The sequence below is a fragment of the Chiloscyllium plagiosum genome, unplaced genomic scaffold (genome assembly GCF_037043375.1).
Source record: "Chiloscyllium plagiosum isolate Xiang-an unplaced genomic scaffold, Cpla_swu_hap1 HiC_scaffold_9, whole genome shotgun sequence".
NCBI lineage: Eukaryota > Metazoa > Chordata > Chondrichthyes > Orectolobiformes > Hemiscylliidae > Chiloscyllium > Chiloscyllium plagiosum.
The window spans coordinates 30763421-30787281 of NW_028270147.1; the positions used below are offsets into that span (position 1 = coordinate 30763421).

At 39.5% G+C, this 23861-nt stretch overlaps 1 protein-coding gene across 17 annotated transcripts in view; it reads left to right on the forward strand.

Moving 5' to 3' along the window:
• The window catches only part of LOC122554240 (receptor-type tyrosine-protein phosphatase F-like), a 469298-nt gene that overhangs the window by 226624 nt on the left and 218813 nt on the right, over nucleotides 1–23861 (forward strand). For all 17 annotated transcript variants that reach the window (XM_087990512.1, XM_087990511.1, XM_087990513.1 and 14 more), the window contains one exon: nucleotides 17545–17733. In XM_087990512.1, the coding sequence (XP_087846638.1) occupies nucleotides 17545–17733 (189 nt within the window). The remainder of the gene's footprint in view (nucleotides 1–17544; nucleotides 17734–23861) is intronic.

Genomic DNA, 23861 nt, shown 5'->3' on the forward strand with positions numbered 1-23861 from the left:
CGAGGAGCTTATGTGTCAGAAGTAGTCTAGAAAGAACAGGAGGAAAGTGAGAATTAGATATGCAGCTGCCCACATCATCAATCCTTGTCGCTGTTCCGGTGATGTGAGTGTCCTGTGGTATGCCAGCATAATGTTGCTATCATTATTCCATACTTGACAGAGTGTGCAGTTATGGATACAAGCCTGACAATGGTAAGTGTGTGAGTGTAAAGTAAATTAATTGCATTTGAAGGGTTGAATTCTGATTGCACATCTGTTGGTAAGTGAGTGCTGGGGTTGTAGTGAATTACGCGATGGATGAAGTTCATATTGCAGTTGGTAGGACATGCCATTTGAAGATGAGCTCGTTGTCGCTTTGACAACTTCTGTCAACTTCCTGCATTGAATCCATGTTCTTAGGAGTAATGCTGATAATGTATACAGGGTATAAGCAAGCAGGGAAAGAGTTACGTTCTGAGTTTTGTGAACCAAGAGGTTCAGCTGAGCATGACTCAGATCAAATAAGAACTGACAGTTAACTTTGGGGTGATGGAGGCAAGGGAGATGGATTAACAAGGTGGAAAAGTAGTCATTATGGAGAGCCATTTAACAATATTGGAAGCATTCAGTATGCAAGGTCAGCTAAGAAGGGGAAAAGTATCCATTGTATGAATCCAGTTAACAATCTTAAATACATTCATTGTATAACAGTAAAGGGTTTGGTCTCTGCTATTGATACTCGTTGATTGTAACGGTAACCCAATTAATATGTATGTTGCCTCATCTGGATGCTCTTCCCTGTAAAATGACTATATAGTTTAGTTGAGAAACGGCTGTTCCAGAGAAGACCGAGAACTCCTGTCCCTGTGCACATCGGCGATTTTCTCTCTCCCTACAAGGCGCGGAATAAAGATGAAGGAGGTAAAACTATAGTGTCTCTGAGCGCTTTGCTTCGACTGAAGGGGAAATGGCACGACAATGCTGCCTTTGAAAATGAGAATTGAGGGCCCCATGCCACTGTGTAAAAGAGCATTTTTCTTCCTGGAGCTTTCACGAAGATCTTCAATGCAGTGTCAGAAAAACTTGGTGCTTTCACAGATTCCACCACTCTTAAATGTATCAAAGTAAAGATTCATTTTTCAATGACTCTCAACACTATTTTCAGCCCAAGTACAGCTTTCCTTTAAGAGGTTCAGGCAGGTTTTAAGCAGCTGCAGTAACCAGTCACATTATTAGGCGCCCCGTGGTGATATATAAAAATTAGCATGGATTTTATTCTCTTCGTGGGATGTCGGCCTTGCTGGCTGGCCAGCATTTATTGCCCATCCCTAGCTGACCGACAAACTGAGTAGCTTGTACGCCATTTCAGTCAACCACATGTTGGCCAGACCAGGTAAGGATGGCAGATTTCCTTCCCTTAAGGACATTAGTGAGCCAGTTGGGTATTTCCTGACCATTGCAATGATTTCATGATCATCAATAGATTAATGATTCCAAATGTTTTAAAAAACTAAATTGAAATTCCACCATCCGTCATGGAGAGATGCAAACTTGGGTCCCCAAAACATTAGCTAAGTTTCTGGACTAATACTTTGGCAATAGTCATTAGGCTATTACCTCTCCTAATAGAACTGGCTTCAGTCAACATTGACAGTGGCAAATTAACATGGTGCCTGCATCCCATGTAACTGCACAAGTTCTTTTGCACACAGTGACACGTATGAGCATTTTTACAAATGATCAGATTTCAAACAACTATATCTCTAACTCATTATAAGCAATGTCACAGGAGAGCTTTTAAAGTGGATTGTAATATCTTGTCTCTTTTAAACTCCTTTAATTACTGCTAGTCATGTTAATTCTGTTGCGTTTGGTAGTCACATTTTTAATTAACTTCCATGCTTTGATCTGTCTTTCATTGAAAGTAAGTGTAAAATAGAGCCCCAAATAATGGGAGGGAGAAGAAATGGATCACTTTCTTGAGGTACGGAAGCAAAGATGTAATGCTGGAACGATATAAAATATGTCTTGACCAATCAGAATTAGCTTATCTGGTTTGAATTTAAACAAAATGTGGGCATTGAACTGTTTTCTGGCGCATACAATGTGACAGTACCTCTACCAATCAGAGTCCATTTCACAATCTATCAGCATCTTCTCATAATATAAATTATCGTTCCTTTGAAATTTGCCATTCTTGCAACTCTGACCTGATGTGTCCAAACACAAGGTTTTAACAGCATGTCTCTTTTATCAGCAATAAGTATCTTTTGTTACAATGGTTTAAAAATTCAAGTTATATTGAAAATATATCTTAAATACATTTAATGTACCAACAAAATATTATATTCGCCATAAGTGCATACGTTCCCTTCTTAATCAGGTAGTTTGTGTAATCACATTCACACTCATTTGAACCTGATAATAGCACAAATACTCCTATGTAACAGTAGAAGTGCACTTTTAATTATTCAGCATCAGTGATTTTGATAAATGCATGTTACAGGAGACAACAGTGTATGTTTGAAAATACTATAAGCAAAAGCCATGAGAGATATCCAGACAAAATAATGAAATATACAAGCAGATTTTCTCCTGGCAGGGATATACTTTGAACAGTATTCCCTGGAGGAGACTTCCTGTCCTCTTTCAAGAAATACCAAATATCTGAAAGTTTTGCAAATATAATTTCAGAGAGCTACACCTGGAGCAAGTATTTCTTTTAAGAAGAATATCAAAGACAATACATTGCTTTGTGTAAAATAGGAATCAATATTAACAGCTTGAGGTGATCATGATGTCACACTGACTAGTAATTTTATAAATGTGAACAACAGAGGAACTTGTCTCATATAAAAGCATTTACTCTCCTATGGCTCCCTGTGACTTCCGTTATAACTTTAAATTCAGAGTTAATACTTGACAAATTTTTAAATGGGAAGGTGTCAGAAAAGTGCCAGAAGAGTGACCAAGATTTAAAAGTCATTGTGCTTTTAAGGATTGTAAACAAATCCACAACTGGTGGCCCAAACCTAGTAAAGATTAATTTTTTTTTAGAATAGATTCTCTACAGTATGGAAACAGGCCTTTTTGCCCAACAAAGTCCATACCAACTCTCCGAACAGTAACCCACCCAGACCCATTCCCCTACCCTACACCTACCCCCGACTAATGCACCTAACTTACACATCCCTGAACACTATGACAATTTAACATGACCAGTTCACCTTCTTTGGACTATGGGAGGAAACCCACACAGACAGTCACCCAAGGTGGGAATCGAACCCGGGTCCCTGACACTGTGAGGCAGCAGTGCTTACCACTGAGTCACCATGCCACCACTTTGATGAGACAAAGTTAGCTGAGGATCCACACCTTTCATGCTGGCAGCTGTTGATCAACGATGGAAGTCATAGTTTGGGTTTTTCAGCTGCTTTGAAGTTATGAAACCTTAAGGAAAATTTATTAACCCTTTCACAGATTTTCTGCATGGACTTATATCCATTTCTGAGAAAGAATCCAAACTCATAATCCTTGCCACCCAAAAACCTAACAACAGAAGAAATAGAAGCAGGGATATTTCAAGATATTTCAACTGTTGTTTGTCCTAGATAGTGTTGAGTTTCTTGAGTGTTATTGGAACTGCACACATCTGGGAAAGTGGAGAGTATTCCATTACACTCTTGATCTTATGACTTGTGGATGGTAGACAGGCATTGAGTGCACAGCAGATGAATTAATCACTGCAGAATTCCTAGATTCTGACCTGCTGTTGTAGCCATTGTATATTTATTGTGATCCATCTCAGTTTCTGGTAACTGGTGATTTGCAGCATGTTGATAATGGATGATTCATCAATGATAATGACATTGAATGTTAAGGGATAGTGGATCAATTGTCTTTTGGTGGAGATTGTCATTGCCTGGTACTTGCATGGCAAAATGTTATTTGCCACTTATTAGACATCCAAGTCTTGGGACATAGATTCAGTCTGCCTTGGTATCTCAGGGTGGCACAGTGGTTAGCATTGCTGCCTCCCAGTGCCAAGGACCTAGGTTCCATTCCAACCTCAGGTGACTGTCTGTGTGGAGTTTGCACATTCTCCCAGTGTCTGGGTTTCTGCCATGCTAAATTGCCCCATAGTGTCCAGCGATGAGCAGGCTAGGTGGATTAGTCAAATGTGGGGTTGCGGGAATAGGGTGGATAGGGTGCTGTTCAGAGGGTCAATGTGGACTTGTTGGGCTGAATGACCTCAATCTGCACATGAGGAATTCCATGATTTGTGAATATTGCTGAACATTTTGAATTATCTTTAAACGTCTCCTCTTCTTGTATGATTATCGGAAGCAGTTGAAAATAGTTGAGCCTAGGGCACTCCCCTGAGGAGGTCTTTTGGTTCCCCTTAATTTGCATTTACTCCAGATTTGCTAGTACTGGTTGCTGCCGTATCTAATCAGATGCTGGCTTGGTTTCACTCTCACCCCACCTCTGAGGTTCAGCTGTTCTGTCCATGCTTGTACCAAGCCTGTAATAAAGTCTGGAGCTGAGATGCGCTGGCAGCTGAGTGTCACTGAGCATATTATTCCTTTGGAAGTGCTGCTTCATAGCACTGACAAGACTCTCATGATTTTGCTGATGACTGAGAGTGAACTGATAGGGTAGTAAGTGGACTGGCATGATTTGTCCTCCTTTTTTTGTGCACAGGACATACCTGGGCAATTTACACTTTTTCTGGTAGATGCCAATGTTGTAATCTGTGATGGAACAGATTAGAAAGAATTACAGCTAGTTCTGGATCACTAGTCTTCAGTACTGTTGCCAGAAAGTCTTGGGGACCATAGTGTTCAGTAAGTAATGCCTTACACTTCTCCTTGAGGTCAGATTGTTACAACTCTGATGGTAGAAATGCACTGATAATCAAGCCCTAGTATTCCCCAGCTGTAACAGTGTAAATATTTTAATTTAGTTGACAAAATGACCAAGTTTATAACTGTTATTGAGAATAAAAGAGATTTGCATCAGGTTTCTTTAATAAGCTTCAAAAATAACTTCATTATTATAAATGAAACTTACTTCTTTAACTAAGTGGTAAAAAGTAGTGAATAATTAAGCTATGTTCTGGAATTGAAGTAGATCTCTTTAATCCCAAGACATTTAGTCAACAAACAACAGAGCAACTTGCCAGCGATTATATGAGTTTTCCAGGGTTTATGAGGTAGTCAGAGATACTAATCACAGAATTGTTATGATACAGAAAGCAGCCATATGGCCCATCTTGCCTGCATCAGTTTTCTAAGTATTTTGACAAGGTGCCATGCTCCTTCCCTTTCCTTGTAACCTGGTACATTGTTTCTATTTGAATAATTATCTTGTGTCCTTTTGAATACCTCAATTGAATCTGCCTCCATCACACTTGCAGGCAGTGCATTCCATTTTTTTCTCATCCCACATTTTCTTCATTTGTAAAACACTTTAAAACTGTGCCCACTTGTTCTTGATCTTTTTATGAGCTGAAACCATTTCATCCTGTCTACTCTGTCCACACCCCTCATGATTTTGAAGACTTCTATCAAATCTCCCTTAGCTTTTCTTGTCTCCAAGTAAAACAGTCCCATCTTCTCCAATCAATCCTCATAACTGAAGTTTCTTGCACCCAAATCTATTCTCGAAATCTTCTGCAATGCATTCACATCCTTCCCGAACTTTGGGGTCCAGAACTGTACATAGAATTCCAATTCAGGTCTAACCAGTATCCCTTATAAGTTCAGCATAACATCCTTGCTGATGTACTCCGTGCCCCTATTTATGAAGCCGAGAATAATTTATGCTCTAATAACTGCTCTCCCTACCGATCCTACCAAGTTCAAAGACTTATGCACATATGCACCCAGATCTGCCTGCTTCTGTATACCCTTTAGAATAGTACTCTTTCTTTTGAAGTGCCTCTCCATGTTTTTGCATCAAAGTGTATCACCTCACACCTCTTTGCATTGAACAACATCTGCCACCAATCCAACCTTTTGAAGTTTTGCACCGTCATTCTAAGTTTACAATTCTCCCATAATGAATGTCATCCACAAACTTTGAAATCTGGAATTGATGTCTGGATCTTCCTTAAATTTCCAGAAATATCTTACTAAGAGAAAGATCTGTGCAACTTGTCCATACTTTTCCCTTCTGCACAATTTGGAGAAAACAGGCACCAACCCAGAAGCATGTTGCCAGGCAGCCTTCAGCACATAGGCCCCCATCTCATCAAAACCAAATTTATCTTATAATTAAAGCCATGAACCTTGTAGATAATCTCTCAAAAGCTTTCTTTATCTCCTTCCAAAGTTACTTGACTTTACAGTAATTAATAGGTGGATCACATTCACGTTACTCCAGAACTAGTCCAGTAAATCATATGTCCCTTCAAAATTTTGGCAAATGCTTAACATAGTTGAAGACTGACATCTATGATGCTGGTCACATTAGGAGGAGACCAGAATAGATCATCCAGTCAACATGTTTGGCTGAAGATGGATGTAAATGCTTTATTCTTGTCTTTTGCACTGATGTGCTAGGCTTCCTGTCATTGAGAACTGAGGATATTGGTGAAGCCTCCTTCTCCTGTTAATTGTTTGATTGTTCACTATCATTCATGGCTGGATGTGGCAGGACAGCAGAGCTTGATTATGGATTGCTTAGCCTGGTCTAATGCAAAATGATGTTTCTATTTGGCATGCAAATAGTTCTATGTTGCAACTTCAGCAGATTAACATCTCATTCTTAGATATCCCTGGTGCCGCTCCTGACTGCCCTCCCACACTTTGCACTGACCCAAGGTTTATCTGTGGAATTTATAGTAATGATAGTGTGGTCTATCCATAGGACTATGAAGTTATAGATTTTGGTTGAGTGCAATTTTTCTGCTGGAGGCTTAATAATAAGCCCTTCCTGAAGAAGGGCTTATGCCCGAAACGTCGATTCTCCTGTTCCCTGGATGCTGCCTGACCTGCTGCGCTTTTCCAGCAACACATTTCCGGCTGCAATTTTTCTGCTGCTGAAGTTCCATGTCACGTGATTGTTTAGTTTTGAATTGCAAAATCTTTTGGAAGTTTGTCCCATTTTGGATAGCAGTAGTCATCATGGGGGAGGGGGTAACCTCAATGTGAAGCCAAGCCGTTGTCTCCCCAAGGAGTTTGCTGTTATCACTCCTGCCAGAATGGCCACATTTGCAAATGGTGGATTGGTGAGGAAAAGGTTAAGTAGATCGTGTTTTATATTTAATATGTGCGTCTGTGCAAAAAGTTTCAAAGATAGCTTGTGTTGAAATACGTATAAAAAATATTTTAGGGGAACCATTACTTCATACTCTCGTTTATGATAAAAACATTTGGCAGTTGTGAATTATGCATTTCTGATGGTTATCAAGTCAAATAGAGTATGCATCTTTGTGAAAGAATTTCAGTGTTTTTGGACTTAGAAAGATATTGGCAATCTTTAGTGTAGATGATTGCAGCATCTCTAAGTAGTTCTGAATGTTGTCATTTGGTATTGCTGCAGGGGGCTGGACAATGCCATCTGTGGTCATTCAGCCATCACATAATGGTGACACGATACAGATGCTGTCATAGTTGGATCTTTCATCATCTTTGCAAGACTGAGCACTGTCTTTCCTCACTGAACACAATCAGACTACTGCTGCTGTGCGTTCCCTTCTGTAATTAGAAGCAGATGATTGTTGGCATGGCTTTATGTCTATTTGTTCACTAGTCAATCAGCCGACCTATTAGAACTATCAAAGCTCTGTATTGGATACTGAGATGGGTAGAATTCTGATGCCAACTTTTGCTTCTTGCAGTTATAGTGATTGTCATTAGCTCAGCCAAATGGACCTCATAGAATATGAGTTTCCTGATTGGAGCTGTTAATCTGGTTCAGTAAGGGAGCCCTGGCTGACAGATAAAAAGAAGAGTGTCAAACACTTTGTCACACTGAGAGCTGGATCGGAGGAAGCTGGATCAGTGTCAAAGGCTTCCTGTTGGGTAAGTAAAAGGTGACTTGGTGACGTACTTATATATTCAGCTGTACTATTTTATTCCTTGATCTCAGCTTCTCAAATTGTTTTGCATAAACTCCAAGATTAGTTTATTGTTTAGATTCACCAAGTATGTAATGGGATAACTACAGCCATACTAGTCTGAAAACATCTGACCTTAGAGGCTAAGCAGAGTTAGATCTGGTTAATACTTGGAAAGGAGTCAGCCTGAGAATACCAGGTTCGGCAAGTTAAGGGCTCATTTGGTGTTAGTAATGTCCCTACCTCCAGACCAGGAATCACATGTCCAAGTCCCATTTGCTCCAGAGGTATGTAATAATATCTGTGAACAGGTTGATTGGAAAATCTCTATCATGCATGTGATGGTGGAGGAGTGATGTTGTTACTGAACTCATGACTAGAGGCTTGAACTCATCTTCCAGGGTCATGAGTTTAAAACCTACCATAGCAGCTGGATAGCTTATATTTAATAACTTAATAAATCCATATTAAAAAAAACCTCAGGAACATTGATCACAAAACCATCGAATTGTCATAAAAAGCATTTGGTTTGCTAGCTGGAAGGAAATTCACTGTCTGTACCTGGTCTTACACACATGTGACTCTAGTACCACAACAATGGGCTTGATTCCTAGTTGCCCTTTACTGAGCTAACAAGCCACTGAGCCAAATGAAATCACTACAGAAGTTGACTGTAGATCTGATGTTTTTGCCATAATAAGACCTGTCTAAAAGTACAGAAAAGCAACAGCCTGGTATAGACATACTCATCAAATTGTGCTTACAACCGTTGTTCTGGAATTCTCCCTCATAATGCTTGACAGAATTACCAGAAGGGGCAGCACAGTGATGTACATTGGAAAGGAGTGCTTTGCAAATACTTCATGCACTGTTGCATCTCATGTTGGATCTGATGCCAATGGACATCATGAACAAGAAAGTTTCTTGCTGATTATCATTGGCCACCCTCTCTCAACTGGCGATCAGTGCTCCTTCATTTTGAACACCACATGAAAGAAGCACTGAGGGTAGCAATGTATTCTGGATGAGGGATTTGAAAATTCTTCACCAGAGTGGCTCAGTAGTGCAACTGCTGGTTGAATTGGTCACGTCCTGAAGGACATAACTGCCAGACTGGGCTTGAAACAGATGGTAATAGAATCAGCAAGAGGGAAATGCCGATTTGACCTTGTGCTCACCAGAAGATATATCAGTCTATTGGAAACTGCAAGCACCAATCAGTCATTATGAAGTTGATCATAACTTCACACTGAGGCCATTTCAACCGTGTTATATATACTACTGCCACTGTGATAAGTAGAATTGATTTAGAACTGATTTAGCAATTTAAAACTGACATGAGGCACTGTAGACCATCAGAAGCAGCAGAATTATATCCAACCACAATCTGTAAGCCCAGACCCAACCAAACCATTCGAGCCAGAGGTTCAGTTGTAAAAGATGAGATGCCAGAATAGTGGATGACATGCATGTAAAACTGATAATCAGCAGCCAAAAGACAGAGCTAAGAGATCCCCTAGCTATTGAATCAGATCAAACCTCTGCAGTCATTCGTGAATGGTGGTCAATCATTGAACAACTAATAGAAGGTGGAAAGCTCCATGGAGGGAACAGTCTTTGCGGAAGGTGGAAAGGAGTGGGGAGGGAAGTATATCCCTGGTGGCAGGGTCCGTTTGGAGGTGGCGGAAATGTTGGCGGATGGTTTGGTTTATGCGAAAGGTTTATGGTAGGGTGGAAGGTGAGCACCAGGGGCGTTCTGTCCTTGTTACGGTTGGAGGGGTGGGGTCTGAGGGCGGAGGTGCGGGATGTGGACAAGATGCGTTGGAGGGCATCTTTAACCACGTGGGAAGGGAAATTGCGATCTCTAAAGAAGGAGGCCATCTGGTGTGTTCTGTGGTGGAACTGGTCCTCCTGGGAGCAGATAGGGCGGAGGTGGAGGAATTGGGAATATGGGATGGCATTTTTGCAAGAGGTAGGGTAGGAAGAGGTGTAATCCAGGTAGCTGTGAGAGTCGGTGGGTTTGTAAAAAATGTCGGTGTCAAGTCGTTCGTCATTAATGGAGATGGAGAGGTCCAGGAAGGGGAGGGAGGTGTCAGAGATGGTCCAGGTAAATTTAAGGTCAGGGTGAAGTTAATGAATTGCTCAACCTCCTCGCGGGAGCGCGAGGTGGCGCCAATGCAGTCATCAGTGTAGCGGAGGAAGAGGTGGGGAGTGGTGCCGGTGTAATTATGGAAGATGGACTGTTCTGCGTAGCCAACAAAGAGACAGGCATAGCTGGGGCCCATACATGTGCCCATGGCTATCCCTTTGCTGTGGAGGAAGTGGGAGAATTCGAAGGAGAAATTGTTAAGGGTGAGGACCAGTTCGGCCAAACGAATGAGAGTGTCGGTGGAAGGGTACTGTTGGGGATGTCGGGAGAGGAAGAAACGGAGGACTTACTCACATTTTCTGACCTCCAATTCCCACTTTTTCTTGTCTTCCATTTCAGATCTACTAGTCTACTCTGTTACTTAGTTGATCTAAAGGGATTTACTCATATTTGCTTCAATTGACAGATGTTGCATCTATAGGTGTAGTAGTAAATCTATATTCATACCATGAGATCTGAAGAAGAGAAAGATTTAGCCAACTTATCTAATAAGCTTATCACAAAGCTAACATGAAATTTATCATTTACAACCCTCTGAACAGTTTGTCGTGTTAAAATATTTGCATGCTTATCGGTCTGTCACTAGTTCATTGATGATTAAGATACATTTTTGGGAAATTCCATCTAACATGTGACTGCATGCATGCAAGTACCTATAATCACTGTTAACTGCATTAGTAAGCCCATTTCGAAGTGTGTTAATATAAGTCCAGTATCCCATGCAACTGGCATGCTTGACATTCAGTCAGAAAGATTTGAATTTGATTTTAGCTTTGCTTACATTTGATAAGTTGATGAAAATTGAAGGAGAAGGAAGGGAGAAGTATTTGTGATTTTTATGCAGTTTGTGATGCACTGAGCCAGTGTACTTCTGACCTTTATACTGTGTAGGACAACAGTTGATGACTGCAATAATTTTGACATAAAATGAGGTAATTCTGAGATAAGGTCAAGTAAAAATGTTAATGTTTTGTAGCAATTCTTTGGTAGAATTTTAAAGATTAATAGGCTTACCTCATAATGGAACTGGAGCACAATGAAGTTTGTACTTTGATTTGTGCTTTCATGTTACCTTTAACACAAAAGATATTGTGGATACTTTGCAGTTTGCAATTTAATTAGGAAGAAATTAGAGGCAGTGGCCAAAGGAGTGGAGCTGGCTGAGTAAGATTTAAGAAGACTTTTAATGATGAACCAAGTTTAGACCATACACAGACCGGAGTTAGGGATAAATAGACAGATTTCTGATTGGTTTAATTTGTATTAGAATAATGGAGCCAAATTTAAGATTGAAATTTTTGAACTGTCCATCAGACCATTGGAAGTAGACAGAACAGGAACTGTGTGATCATGATTTTTACCTTAGCTAGATGAATGTGATGAAACTTCATATGTGTTAGGATTCAGATCGTGAGACTAATATATTGAATTATGGTGTGGGAAAAGGCATGTTTGAGGGTTTCATTGGGAAAGACATTGTTCATGGAAAGATTTTAAAGATAATACTGTGTATAAGCTCTACCTCCTGTGAAAGTCAGTCCTTTTTTTTAAATCCGAAATATCGTATATTTTCATCTATCTTAATCAAGGTGAGCTAGGTTTTTCAGGGATCAAAGGCCAAAAATTTCAGAACCACAAGTATAATCTCTTCAGTAACATTGAAAACCTCGATTAATGATTCTGCTTTTAAAAAAAGGATGCAGGTGCCAACTTCCAGAATGACATTAAATATATGAATTCCGGCACCCATGTCCTGAACCATTCCCGTCAACCTTTTTATGGAAGTGAAACTGTAGGAACAAGCAATGAAGTGAACTGGAGTGCTCAGTGTCCGCTTTGACATCTATGTCAGTATTATCATTGTTTATCTCTGGTTTATATACTAGCTGATTATCTCTAGCTGATGTGCTATTAGACAAGCCATATCCCAGACTAAAACTTGGCTTGATAGGCATTTTTTTGTTATTTAACATGATGCTCATTCACTGAGACATATTCACATAAGGGTGCAGATTTTTCTTTCCAGTAAAACAATATTTAATGCACAAAGTACAAAAACAAAAATAAAGTAGGCTACCTTGATATAGAAGACTGTTTTGAAAGGTCTTAAAATGCACAGTAAACAAATTTTCAACTTATTTCCTAGCACCCATGCATTTTTAGAGATTCAAGTCTACCCGTTAGTTCTTCAGGATTCTATTTAACTGACTCCTGACAGTTTCTTTACCATGGACAGTGGAACAGTTAAATGATTTTGTTTTCCCAAACCTACCAACATGAACTCCTCCACATCTCAAGACCTAAGGTTTCTCAGTTCTTACTACTTCTAGACATTTAACCGGAATCTTCTGGTTTGGAAGTTTCACAAACTAACCTTCTACTGAGATGGCTCTGTTTTCCCTGATCTATCCTATACTCCTGTATAGGCAGTAAACAAAACTTGTTTCTGACCACAGTCAGATGTCCTCTGAACTGCCCTAAAAGCTTTCAGTCTCTGAATTTCTAAATTAAAATAATCCTTGATAATCTGAACTGAAAACAAGGTCTTGGACTTCCATGGTTATAAGTCTCATGATATAAGCATATTATTTCATTATAACTCCAGTGGTTTGCAGTCACCTGCTCTCACACACATACTTGACTATCTTTGTGCCAGAACGACTCTCTAATCTAAATCCTTCAAAGAGTAATCAGTAACCATATGCTATTATTTTTAAATCTATATTTCAAAGATGTCTATAATTGATTTATAAATTATACACGGTACATCACATTGTACTTTCGCTTGGTTTCTGTATCCTTTTAAATCATCAGTGATTTCTTCATCTTTAACAGTAGTTATTCAAAAATAATCTTTTTGTGCCACTTAATTCAAGTATAGATAATGATCATAATTATTTCTCTTCAGGTGTTGTTCCTCTCTCTTTTACAACACATGTCAATATCCCTTCCACAAAAACCAACCCTTGACCCCCACCATACTTGCAAACAACAGGCCCATCTCCAACTTCCATTTCCTGTTTGCCAGGGTTTGCTCCGATCTGATTCACAAAGTTTCAGATGAATTTTCCACTCCAGAGTTTGAATACAAAATATAGTCTGTAGTATAGTACTGAGGGAGTACTTAATGCACTCTCACCGGTTACTGTTAAACCAATGCTTCATCTGCATGCTTCAGTGGACATACAAGGTCCAGGCACTATATTGAAGAAGAGAAGGGCAGTTACCCCAGTGTCCTGACCAATATTTATTTTTCAACAAAGAGTATTTGGTGATTATTCCATTACTTTTTTGCAATATTGCAGTATACAAATTGCCTGCCTCATATCCTTCATTGCAACAGTGACTGTGCTTCAAAAATATTTAATTGCCTATAATTCATCCAGTAGTTGTGAAAGGTGCAGTATGAATGCAAACTTGTTTTTGTTTGTGCATTTTTATTTGGATCCTACAATATTCTGTTTTAGTTCTACTGCTGGCTGTATATCCAAAATTTAGCAAGTTGGAAGTAGAAGATGCTGACTGCAGAGCACCTTATGGGCTAGAAGGAGCAAAAGGGATTTCACCCTATCCTGTCTATTCCTGACTACAAATGCCAATCCTACTCTGTCTTCAACACCACCTCATGTAGAGCTCCTTAACTCCTGCTTGATGGGTATTTTCCAAAATTTGGTAGCTGGCCAACTCTCCATTTGGCGATCTGCAAAGCAGAATCTGGAAAAAGGAAATTATAACCAGGTCCTTCTATTAAAACACCCTTGTCACTTACCTTGCCAGAAGTTTCCTGCGCTGCAGCACTCCCTCACACTCTCCTAGTTTCTGATAAATATTGGGTAAACATTGCATAGCTTCTGGACTCTGAATACTATGGTAAGACATTAGTACAATACCAAAGCAGGGATATTAAAGTAGTCAAGGATATGATAAAATGCACACTTTTAATTTATGTAGCACATAGAGTCATAGAGATGTACAGCATGGAAACAGACCCTTCGGTCCAACCCGTCCATGCCGACCAGATATCCCAACCCAATCTAGTCCCACCTGCCAGCACCCGATCCATATCCCACATCCTGTATCACAACACATGTTTCATCCAATGAATTACTTTTACAGTCTGGTCATCATTGTAATGTAGGTAAAATTAGTTACAGGTACTGCAAGGTAGCCCTTGAACAGCAACCAATAAAAGGTAGATAGATATCACAAATATTAACTAGGCTTGTGGTTGAATTTCTAGTTTCCAGCTTTTTTTCTGCCATATTCTGATTAAATGGGGACAATCAATTTAGTTGTAAGAGAGCTGAACATTTGACACTTTAATTTCTGAATCAGAAATAAGCCCTGTCTGCACAGGGTGGCAATCTTGCGAATGTAAGTTTTGCAAATGTCAATGAAACAAACAGGTACCACATAACTGTGATTCACAGCAAATCTGTGATGCAGTCCAAAATGAAATCATTTGTCATCTTTTACTTTTTAAACATAATTGTATTATTGGTGGTATATACCTATATTTGTTGTCTGTCTTGAACAGTAATCTATGCTGAGACACCTTTAATGATTTAGAAACAGATCTTTATATAACTGCATAAGGCAATGTGATCTGTCAAATTTCTGATACTTTTCCCCCAAAGAATTAATATCTGAAATTTATTTCTTTGGGGTTGCTACAATTCCTATTTGTTAATGAATTTCCTCTCAGAATTGACATTTTTACATTATTGTTAACATCATAGAGTTAGTTCCTGATTGTCAGAATTGTGTCAGTTTCAAAATTTTGTGCATCTCATTACGAATGTTTTCAATATTTTATAACAAAAAGCATGTAAATACAGAATAGTCAATTAAGTTAGCTGCAGAAGTAGTCATCTTAACTATATAGCTAGTCATCCAACTGTCATGTTAATGATCATAGTCTAATGATTAATCGTTCGTCAGGGATTGATGCACTTTATTTAAAACAGTAAAATACTTTCCAAGCTATTAAACAGACATTGCAGCAAACAATTTGGTTTCTGTATATGCAGTACAGCTGCAGATGAGCTGTCAGGGAGAGTTCTACTGTTGTGTATACACAACACATGATGTTCTTAAAGGTGAAGTACACAAACAACACCAACTCGAGTGATTAGTTTAGTCCTCAAGAAAATATCCAGAGTCTGTTTTGGTCTATTGCAGTAACACATTTTTTAGGATGATGACAGCACATGACACTTTAGGTATAGAGATTATTGTGAGCTGATCCATTAAGGACTGCTGCATTAAAAAAAAGTTACAGTAACATAATTTTCAATGTGTATCTGTGGTTAATATAGCACTGTTGTAACCATGCTGCATGAAGATGATCTAGAAAGTTTATTAACAATTTTGAAAAATAAATTGGAACTTCAGTTTCTTTGCAACTACGGACATACATAGTAGGATTCTACTGACCTGGAAAACTGCAACAACAGTGCATTCTGGGAAAATTAGCTAATTCAATATTAGCAAGGCTGAATGTACTAAATATTAACCTGGGGCTACACAATATCAATACGAAGGATTTGGGAGGTGAATGTTTGCAATTTCACCTCCGCATGACCTCCTAAGCTTAAACAGAGAGATTCTACAGCTTGTCTAAGTTACAAGTTTGAGCTTTATCAGCTTTATCATCTTTATCTCCAAAAATATAAAATCTGCCATTTAGCAAACCACTGTAGCTACAATGAAGAAATATGATTATTATACTTTCAATACAGTCAAGTATTTACTGATTGAAATCATTACTATATATAGGCAAATAGAAGCTTAATAACTTAGTTGTATTTTAGCAGGAAAATGCTTGAATTGATAGTTTCAGCAGTTAAAATGTTTTCTTGATTAATTTGGGCTGGGAATAAGAGAACTTCATTCAGTGTTTCACAGATTTCAATACAGGATACCTCTTCGACTCAGATTGAATGTTCAAATGCTTGAGACAACTTTGCCTTCCAGGGTAAACTAGTAGAGTGGGCACTACACAAGACATTGGCAGACATCAACTTTTTCACAAGTTGTTGTACCTGATGAAAAGTGTTCACCCAAGATTGGATTTTGGAATACACAAAGGCAATAACTGAGTGATTGAGAAGATTCATATATGAGGTTACGGAGAATACAGGCACAGAGTTGTTTGCTGACCAACCCTTCATATTGATGGAGAGGGCAAGGAAGTTGGAGATGTGACAACAAAAGTTAGGGCAGTTCCTTTCACAGGCAGCTGGATTTTGAGGGGAAAGGTACTGACTGTTGTGATGAGAAGAGTGATTGTGAAAAGGCTTTAAATAGTACTTAAGGAGAGGGAGCCATTTGTCAACTAAGATGGAGTTAAGCAAGGGGAATAAGGTGATCATTCGTGTCAGAAATGGTACATGGGTCTCATGAATCAGGACAGCTTAGTGGGGGCATGTGGGAAACGGGAGAGAGACCAGAGATAACTGAATTTAGGATTCAGTCAGTTGGGAGCTTAGGTGAAGAAGTGCCGGTTAGGTGGATTGGCCATGGTAAATTGTCCGGGGATGTGCAGGCTAGGTGTCTTTGCCATGGGAAATGCATTGTTGCAGGGATAGAAGAAGGGAGTGGATCTGGGTGGGATTCTCTGTGGAGGCTCGGTGTAGACTCAATGGTCCAAATGGTCCGCTTCCACACTGTGGGGATTCTATGATTCAATAATTCAGGTCAAACTTGGCTTGGAGCGCAAAAGCACGAGACAGCAGAAGAAAAGATTACTTTTCAGTGACAAAGAAATCTATTAGCTCTTCACATATTCCAGTGGAAGTGATATATAAAGATGATTTGTTTCAGGGAAAAGAAGCCTGGTGCTATCCTTGCTATCCAGAATAATCTTGGAGTAGTAGGAGTTTTAAATCGAGGAGATTGAGGCCTAATGGGGTTTAAAATGACAGGGCATATCTCATAATGGATACCTGTTTTGTCTTCTAGATGCACTCTAATCTGTGTCCCTTTGACATCAGTGAGCAAATTTGGATGGGAGTAGCTATTTTATTGAGGTCAAGGATGGGACCATTGATGCATTTTTAAGATTTGTCTCAGAAAAGCATTTTGTATAGTTGCCAGTTTACCCAATATGCTTTCAAGCCTCAGGTGTCAGAAGGGCAATAAGAAGGAAGCAGGTGGAGTACTGATAGCTATTGGAGGTTGGGGCTAATTATTTGTAAGGGGAAAAACAAAGGTGAGAGAAAAGGAGGAGACATTGGAGCCCAAGTGGTGACAATATTTCTATCCAAAATGTATAGAATAGTGCAAATGTAACATTACAAAAATTTTTAAACGTTAACCATAATGCTGTTTACCCCTTGTGTTTTAACAGAAGAACAGCTGCCTCATGGATTCCCCACCATTGACATGGGCCCACAGCTGAAAGTGGTGGAACGGACTCGCACAGCTACAATGCTCTGTGCTGCCAGTGGAAACCCAGATCCTGAAATCACATGGTTTAAGGACTTCTTGCCAGTGGACACCAGCAACAGCAATGGGCGAATTAAGCAACTCAGATCAGGTGAGATGTTTCCTAACAGCTATTTATTGATCAGTTTGCTTATGTTAAGGTTGGTGTTTTGGTGCAAAGCTAAATATCTGATGTTGAGCATTATTTATTTGTCGCATTTAATATAGCTGTGCAAATGGCTGCTGATTTTTAAGTAATTAGTTTTGGCCATTTTAGCAGTCCACACACTTGGCTGGTTTACCAGGTAGCCCATTAAGGTCTATCCAGTGACACCATCATTTCATTCTTTTTCTATTTGAAGTGAGCAGAGCTGAAACATTTCCCATGAAATTTCTCGAAGCAATGGAAAAGTATGGTTGAGTCTTATTTGCCTAATCTGTTGCTGATGCAAGGTGGTAATCAGTACTGACTTAATTGAATTTTGACACTGAGAATTGAGACCTGCTAATCCAATAACTTGTTGCCTTATCATATTTCCCCAAAACAGCTTCATCATAAAGAATGGTAGGAAACTTAAAGAGTGATGAGTGTATATACTTACTACATACTTTGTGGAAGTGCAGTTGATACAAGAAGAAATTCATCACTGTTTTTGACCTTTCTGTGGAAGACATTCAGAAATGTGTGCTTAATTTGGAGGATATGTTCCCTTCCTGTAGGAGTATTTTCATATTTCTTCCAAAATGAGGAGTGTTTAAGTTCATATTGGCAGAGCCAATTCCTTGGGAGACCACCCTTCTCATGAACCAGCTGTACATGGGTGTAAATATTATGAATCAACAAAAACCATGCAGCTTAACATTCAGAATTTTAGACTAAGTATATCTAGAATGGAATGTGTCTTAGTTCTAATGATAGAGTCCATTCATGAGCCGGGCTTGCTTATCAATCAACATGAAGCATTGCCCGACCCAAGCATTTAACAACTACATTTATTGCAAAGAGCTGACCTGTTTCCTATTGCCAAGCTATGCTGTTCAAACCTCAACTCTGAAAGACCTCACAGTCTTCGAGAAAGATCGTTCTGTGCTTTTACAAATGGTGACTGGAAATGCAATGCTATTTCTATTGTAATACTTCTATTAAATGACAATTATTTTAATTTGTGGGGAAGAGGAAAACTGGAAAGTATCAATGTGACAGAAACACCAAGAAATTAGACTGGGAGTTCAGAAGAAGTGCCTTTACCAGGAGATGCAGCTGTTTTCAGTTCCTTCATCAAATACCTTCATTCCAGCAGAAGGTCAGAGACAGGAATGTTCACTGGTGATTACACAAGTGTTCAGTATCATTCATGACTCCTCAGATACTGAAGCAATCTCCGTCCATATACAGCAAGATCTGGACATTAGGCCTTGTTCTTGATAAGTAGCAAGTGACATTCACGCTACACAAGTGCTAGACAATGACCATTACACCAAAAGGGAATCTACTAATCTTCACTTGATGTTCAACAGCATTATCATTGCTGAACTCCCCCACAATCCAACACCTTGAATTGTTTTTGGTACTTGTGCCAGGTGCTTTCCATCTGTGTCCTCTTGTTCTCAATCCTGTCATGAGTGGGAACAATCCTGTCATGAGTTTTTCTTTATCAACATTATAGACTCCTCATGATTTTGAAAGGCTTTATCAGATGTCTTCTCTGTAATCTCCTCTCCAAGGAAACTAGTCCTAACTTCCTCCATGCAACATATCTGAATAAATCATAAATGCGGTATCTAATCCTTTAAACCAATCTTACAAATCTTTTCTGATTTCTTTCCAATTCCTTCACATCCTTCCTGAAATGCAGACCAAAGAAGTGGATGCAGCATTCCAGCTGAGGCTGAAGTGGCGCCTTGTCTATGTTCAGTGTAACTTCCAGCTTTTGTACTCTGTGCTTCTATCAGTAAACCTTATGATACTATTTTCTTTATTAAGTGCCCTGTCAGTCTACCTGTCAGCTTTACATTTACAACCAATGTTAAACACCAGAGATTAAAAGACTGGCTGGATAGAATCTGAGCATACACTTTTCTAGTCAGAGTTTTATTTCAAATTGTAGATCACAAAACTCCAATCACCTTCACTGTTTGCCATGTATGTATTTTTTAATCAACCTTTTCGGAAATGTGATGAAGACCCCTCTATGATAGGCCATGAACACTATCACTGTGCCACAAGAACCCATGTTCCCTATAATGTAGACACCTAGTCTTCACCTGATTATCCCTTAATCCCTTTGGGCCTTTGTAACCAGTACGTCCACGTGAAGAGTCCAAGAAAGCTTGTTATCTGTTACCTAGTTCCATTTGATCTCAGGCATCCCTGCTGGACCCTGCTAAATAATTCATCTAGACTCAAAACATTAGCTTGCTTTCTGTCCATGGATGCTGCCTTACCCGCTGTCATCTCCAGAATTTTTTGTTTTCCGAGTTCAGATTCTGCAGTAATTTGCTCCTGCTAAATGATTATTAGCAGGTCCATCTGTTCCAATGTTTCCTTCACAGTTTTACCCTTTATTTTATAATGCCTTTGCATGTTCTTCTGAAGAAAATGAATCACTTCACCCTTCTCTGCATTTAACTTCATTTGACACCTATCTGCCCATTCCATCAACTTGAACTGAATTGAATTGAATTGAATTTATTGTCATGTGTACTGAGGCACAGTGAAAAGCGTGAAAAGCTTTGTCTTGCAAGCAACACATGCAGATCACAGAGTTAAGTTGGGTAGATAAGTAAATAATAGATAAACAGCAGCAAAAACCAAAATACAGGTACAGGCAAATGCTAAGAGTTTGTGAGTCCATTCAGTATTCTAATAACAGTAGGGTAGAAACTGTTTTGAAACCGGCTGGTGCGTGTGTTCAGGCTGCTGTACCTTCTCCCCAATGGTAGAGGTTGGAGAAAAGCATTGTCAGGGTGGGATGGATCTTTGAGAATGCTGGTGGCCTTTCTTTGACAATGGGCTTGGTAGATGGATTCTATAGAGGGGAGGTTGGCCTTTGTGATTGTCCGGGCCGAGTTCACCACTTTCTGTAAATGCCAGTCTTGAATGGTACAGTTGCCATACTAGGTAGTGATGCATCCACTCAGAATGCTCTAGATGGTGTACCTATAAAAGTTGGCAAGGGTATTCACCATCATACCAAATTTTCTCAGCAGCCTGAGGAAGAAGAGATATTGTTGGGCCTTTGTAACCAGTGCGTCCACATGAAGAGTCCAAGAAAGTTTGTTGTTGATGACCACTCCCAGGAACTTGACACTCTCTACTCATTCCACTCTGTGCTGTTAATGTTAAGGGGACATGAGTAACATCCCACCGAAAGTCACGGTGGCGCAGTGGTTAGCACTGCTGCCTCGCAGCGCCAGAGACCCGGGTTCAATTCCCGACTCAGGTGACTGACTGTGTGGAGTTTGCACGTTCTCCCCGTGTCTGCGTGGGTTTCCTCCGGGTGCTCCGGTTTCCTCCCACAGTCCAAAGATGTGCAGGTTAGGTGAATTGGCCATACTAAATTGCCCGTAGTGTTAGGTAAGGGGTAAATGTAGGGGTATGGGTGGGTTTCGCTTCGGCGGGTCGGTGTGGACTTGTTGGGCTGAAGGGCCTGTTTCCACACTGTAATCTAATCTAATCTAATCTAAAGTGCCTTGGTTTTGCTGGCATTGAGAGCTAGGTTGTTCTGAGTGCACCATTTTTCCAGGTCTTCCACCTCACGTTTGTAGTCTATTTTGTCGCCATCTGAGATTCGACTGACTATGGTGGTGTTGTCAGCGACCCTGTAAGTGGCAATAGTCTAGTATTTAGCAATGTAGTCATGGGTATACAGTGAGTAAAGTAGGGGGCTGAATACACACCCCTGGGGGGCTCCAGTGTTGAGTGTTAGTGAGGATGAAATATTGTCCTTGGTCTTCACTAATTGTGGCCTGTGGGTCAGGAAACTGAGGATCCAGTTGCAGAGAGTGGGGCTTAGTCTGATATCACTAAGTTTAGTAATTAGTCTCAAGGGGATAATTGTGTTGAAGACTGATCTGTAGTCAATGAGTAGGATTCTTACATAGCTATTCTTGGTGTCAAGATGTTCTAAGGAGGAGTGAAGGGCAAGTGATATGCCCTTATTTATGTCATTTTAAATTTCTGCACCAGCCTGCTCACAGTTTATAATGCATTCAAGTTTCATATTGTCTAGCAACTTTGAAATTGTGTTCTGTCTACCAAGTTCTGTATATAAATCAGGAAAGGCAAGGATCCCAACATTGACTTGCGGGATACATCACTACAGTCTTTCCTCCAGCCCACAAAGTATTCACTAACAACAATTTTCTGTCTCCTGTATCTCAGCTTACTTTGTAAACATAGAAACAAAGAAATTAGGAGCAGGAGTAAGCCATTCAGCTCTTCGAGCCTTTCCATCATTAAAAATGTTCATGGTTCATCCTTTATCCCATTTTTTCCCCCATGCTACTTGGTACCCTTAAAATCTAAAATTTTACTTATTTCCTTCTTCAGTTTATTCAGAGATTTGGCCTCCACAGCTTCTGTGGTAGAAAATTCCACAGGTTCACAACCCTTTCAGTGAAAATTGTTTTCCTCATCTCTGACCTCAATGGCCTGCCTCATATCCAAAGACTATGATCCTGTTTCTAGACTCCTCAACCAGAGAAGTTATCCTCCCTGCATCTAGACTGTCCAGCCCTTTTAAAATTTTACGCAACCTCTCTCATTCTTGTAAACTCTCATGAATACTGGTCCAGTTGAACCAATTACTCTTTCATATGACATAAGAACATTGTATCAGTGTTGATACTTCCCTTTTATTTCATGAGCTGTAACTTTCCTAAAGTCTGTTATGTGGCTTGGATCAAATTCCTTTTTAGAGTCTATCAATACCATATTACATGATCATGATGTAGAGGTGCCGTTGTTGAACTGGGGTGGACAAAGTCAGAAGTCACACGACAGCAGGTTATAATCCAACAGGTTTATTTGAAGTCACAAGCTTTCGAAGCGCTGCTCCTTTGTCAGATGAAGCAGTGTTCTGAAAGCTTGTGATTTCAAATTAACCTCTTTTCTTATAATCACGTGTTGTGGACTTCTGACTTTATATTACGTGATGGTCTGACCCTGATCAACCCTTTCTATTAACCTTTTTAAAAAACTCCAGCAAGTCAGTTAAGCCCAAATTTCCCTTAAGAAATCCATGCTGACTTTAATTTGTCCCTGAGCTATTGTTTCAAGCAAAGTTCCCCACAACTGAAATTAAATTGACCGGCATGTAGTTAATGGGCTCACCTTTATCCCCTTTTTGGAAGAATTTTATATGATTCCCAATTCTCATGTCATCTGGCATAACCCTCCATTCTAAGAATACTGAAAAATTATGACCTTTTGAGGAAATATAGTTTGACTGCACCCAAACTATCTCTTTTAAGGCAGCCCACTATTCAACTGTTGTTTTCTACCAGCCTTTGATTAGAATGTATTCAGTCCAAATCCATTCTCAACCCAATTAAGTTGGCTTTACCTTAGTTAATTGTTGATTGTTGTTTGTCCTTTCCCATTGTCAGATTAAATATGTTATAATGAACACTGTCCACTAGATGTTCCTCTTTGACACTTGACCTATTTGACCACCCCTGTCCCAAGGACCAGGTCCAGCAGGTCCTCATTTCGCTTTGACTGGAAAATTGTTCCTGAACATTATTCTAGGAACTCTTACTCCTCTCTACACTTTATTCTGTTATTGTCTAGTTTATATTTAGAAAATTAATATCACCTATTATAACTACACTTTACCCTTGCATATTTCTGTAATCCCCTTTCAAATCTGTTCCTCTTTATCCTTCCCAATACTTGGTAGAATTTAGACTACACCAGACAATGTAAGTGCAATTTTTATCTTTCTTAGCTTTCGCTGCATAATTATCTAACATTGGAAGATTTATTTCTTAATTTGAGCATTTGAAAAATTTGCTTAGTGTTCATATTGTTCAGGCTATCCGCTTACTTCCTGCAAGATTGACTCTTCAAATTGCCAATTCAGAATCACAGAATTATCACGGCATAGAAAGAGCCCATTTGGCCCATTATGTCAGCACCAGCTGTTCAAATGAGCATCAATAGCTCGTGCCCAATCTCTTGACCTTTACCCAAAACCTTGCACACTATTTCTATTCAAATAATCAGACAATGCCCTC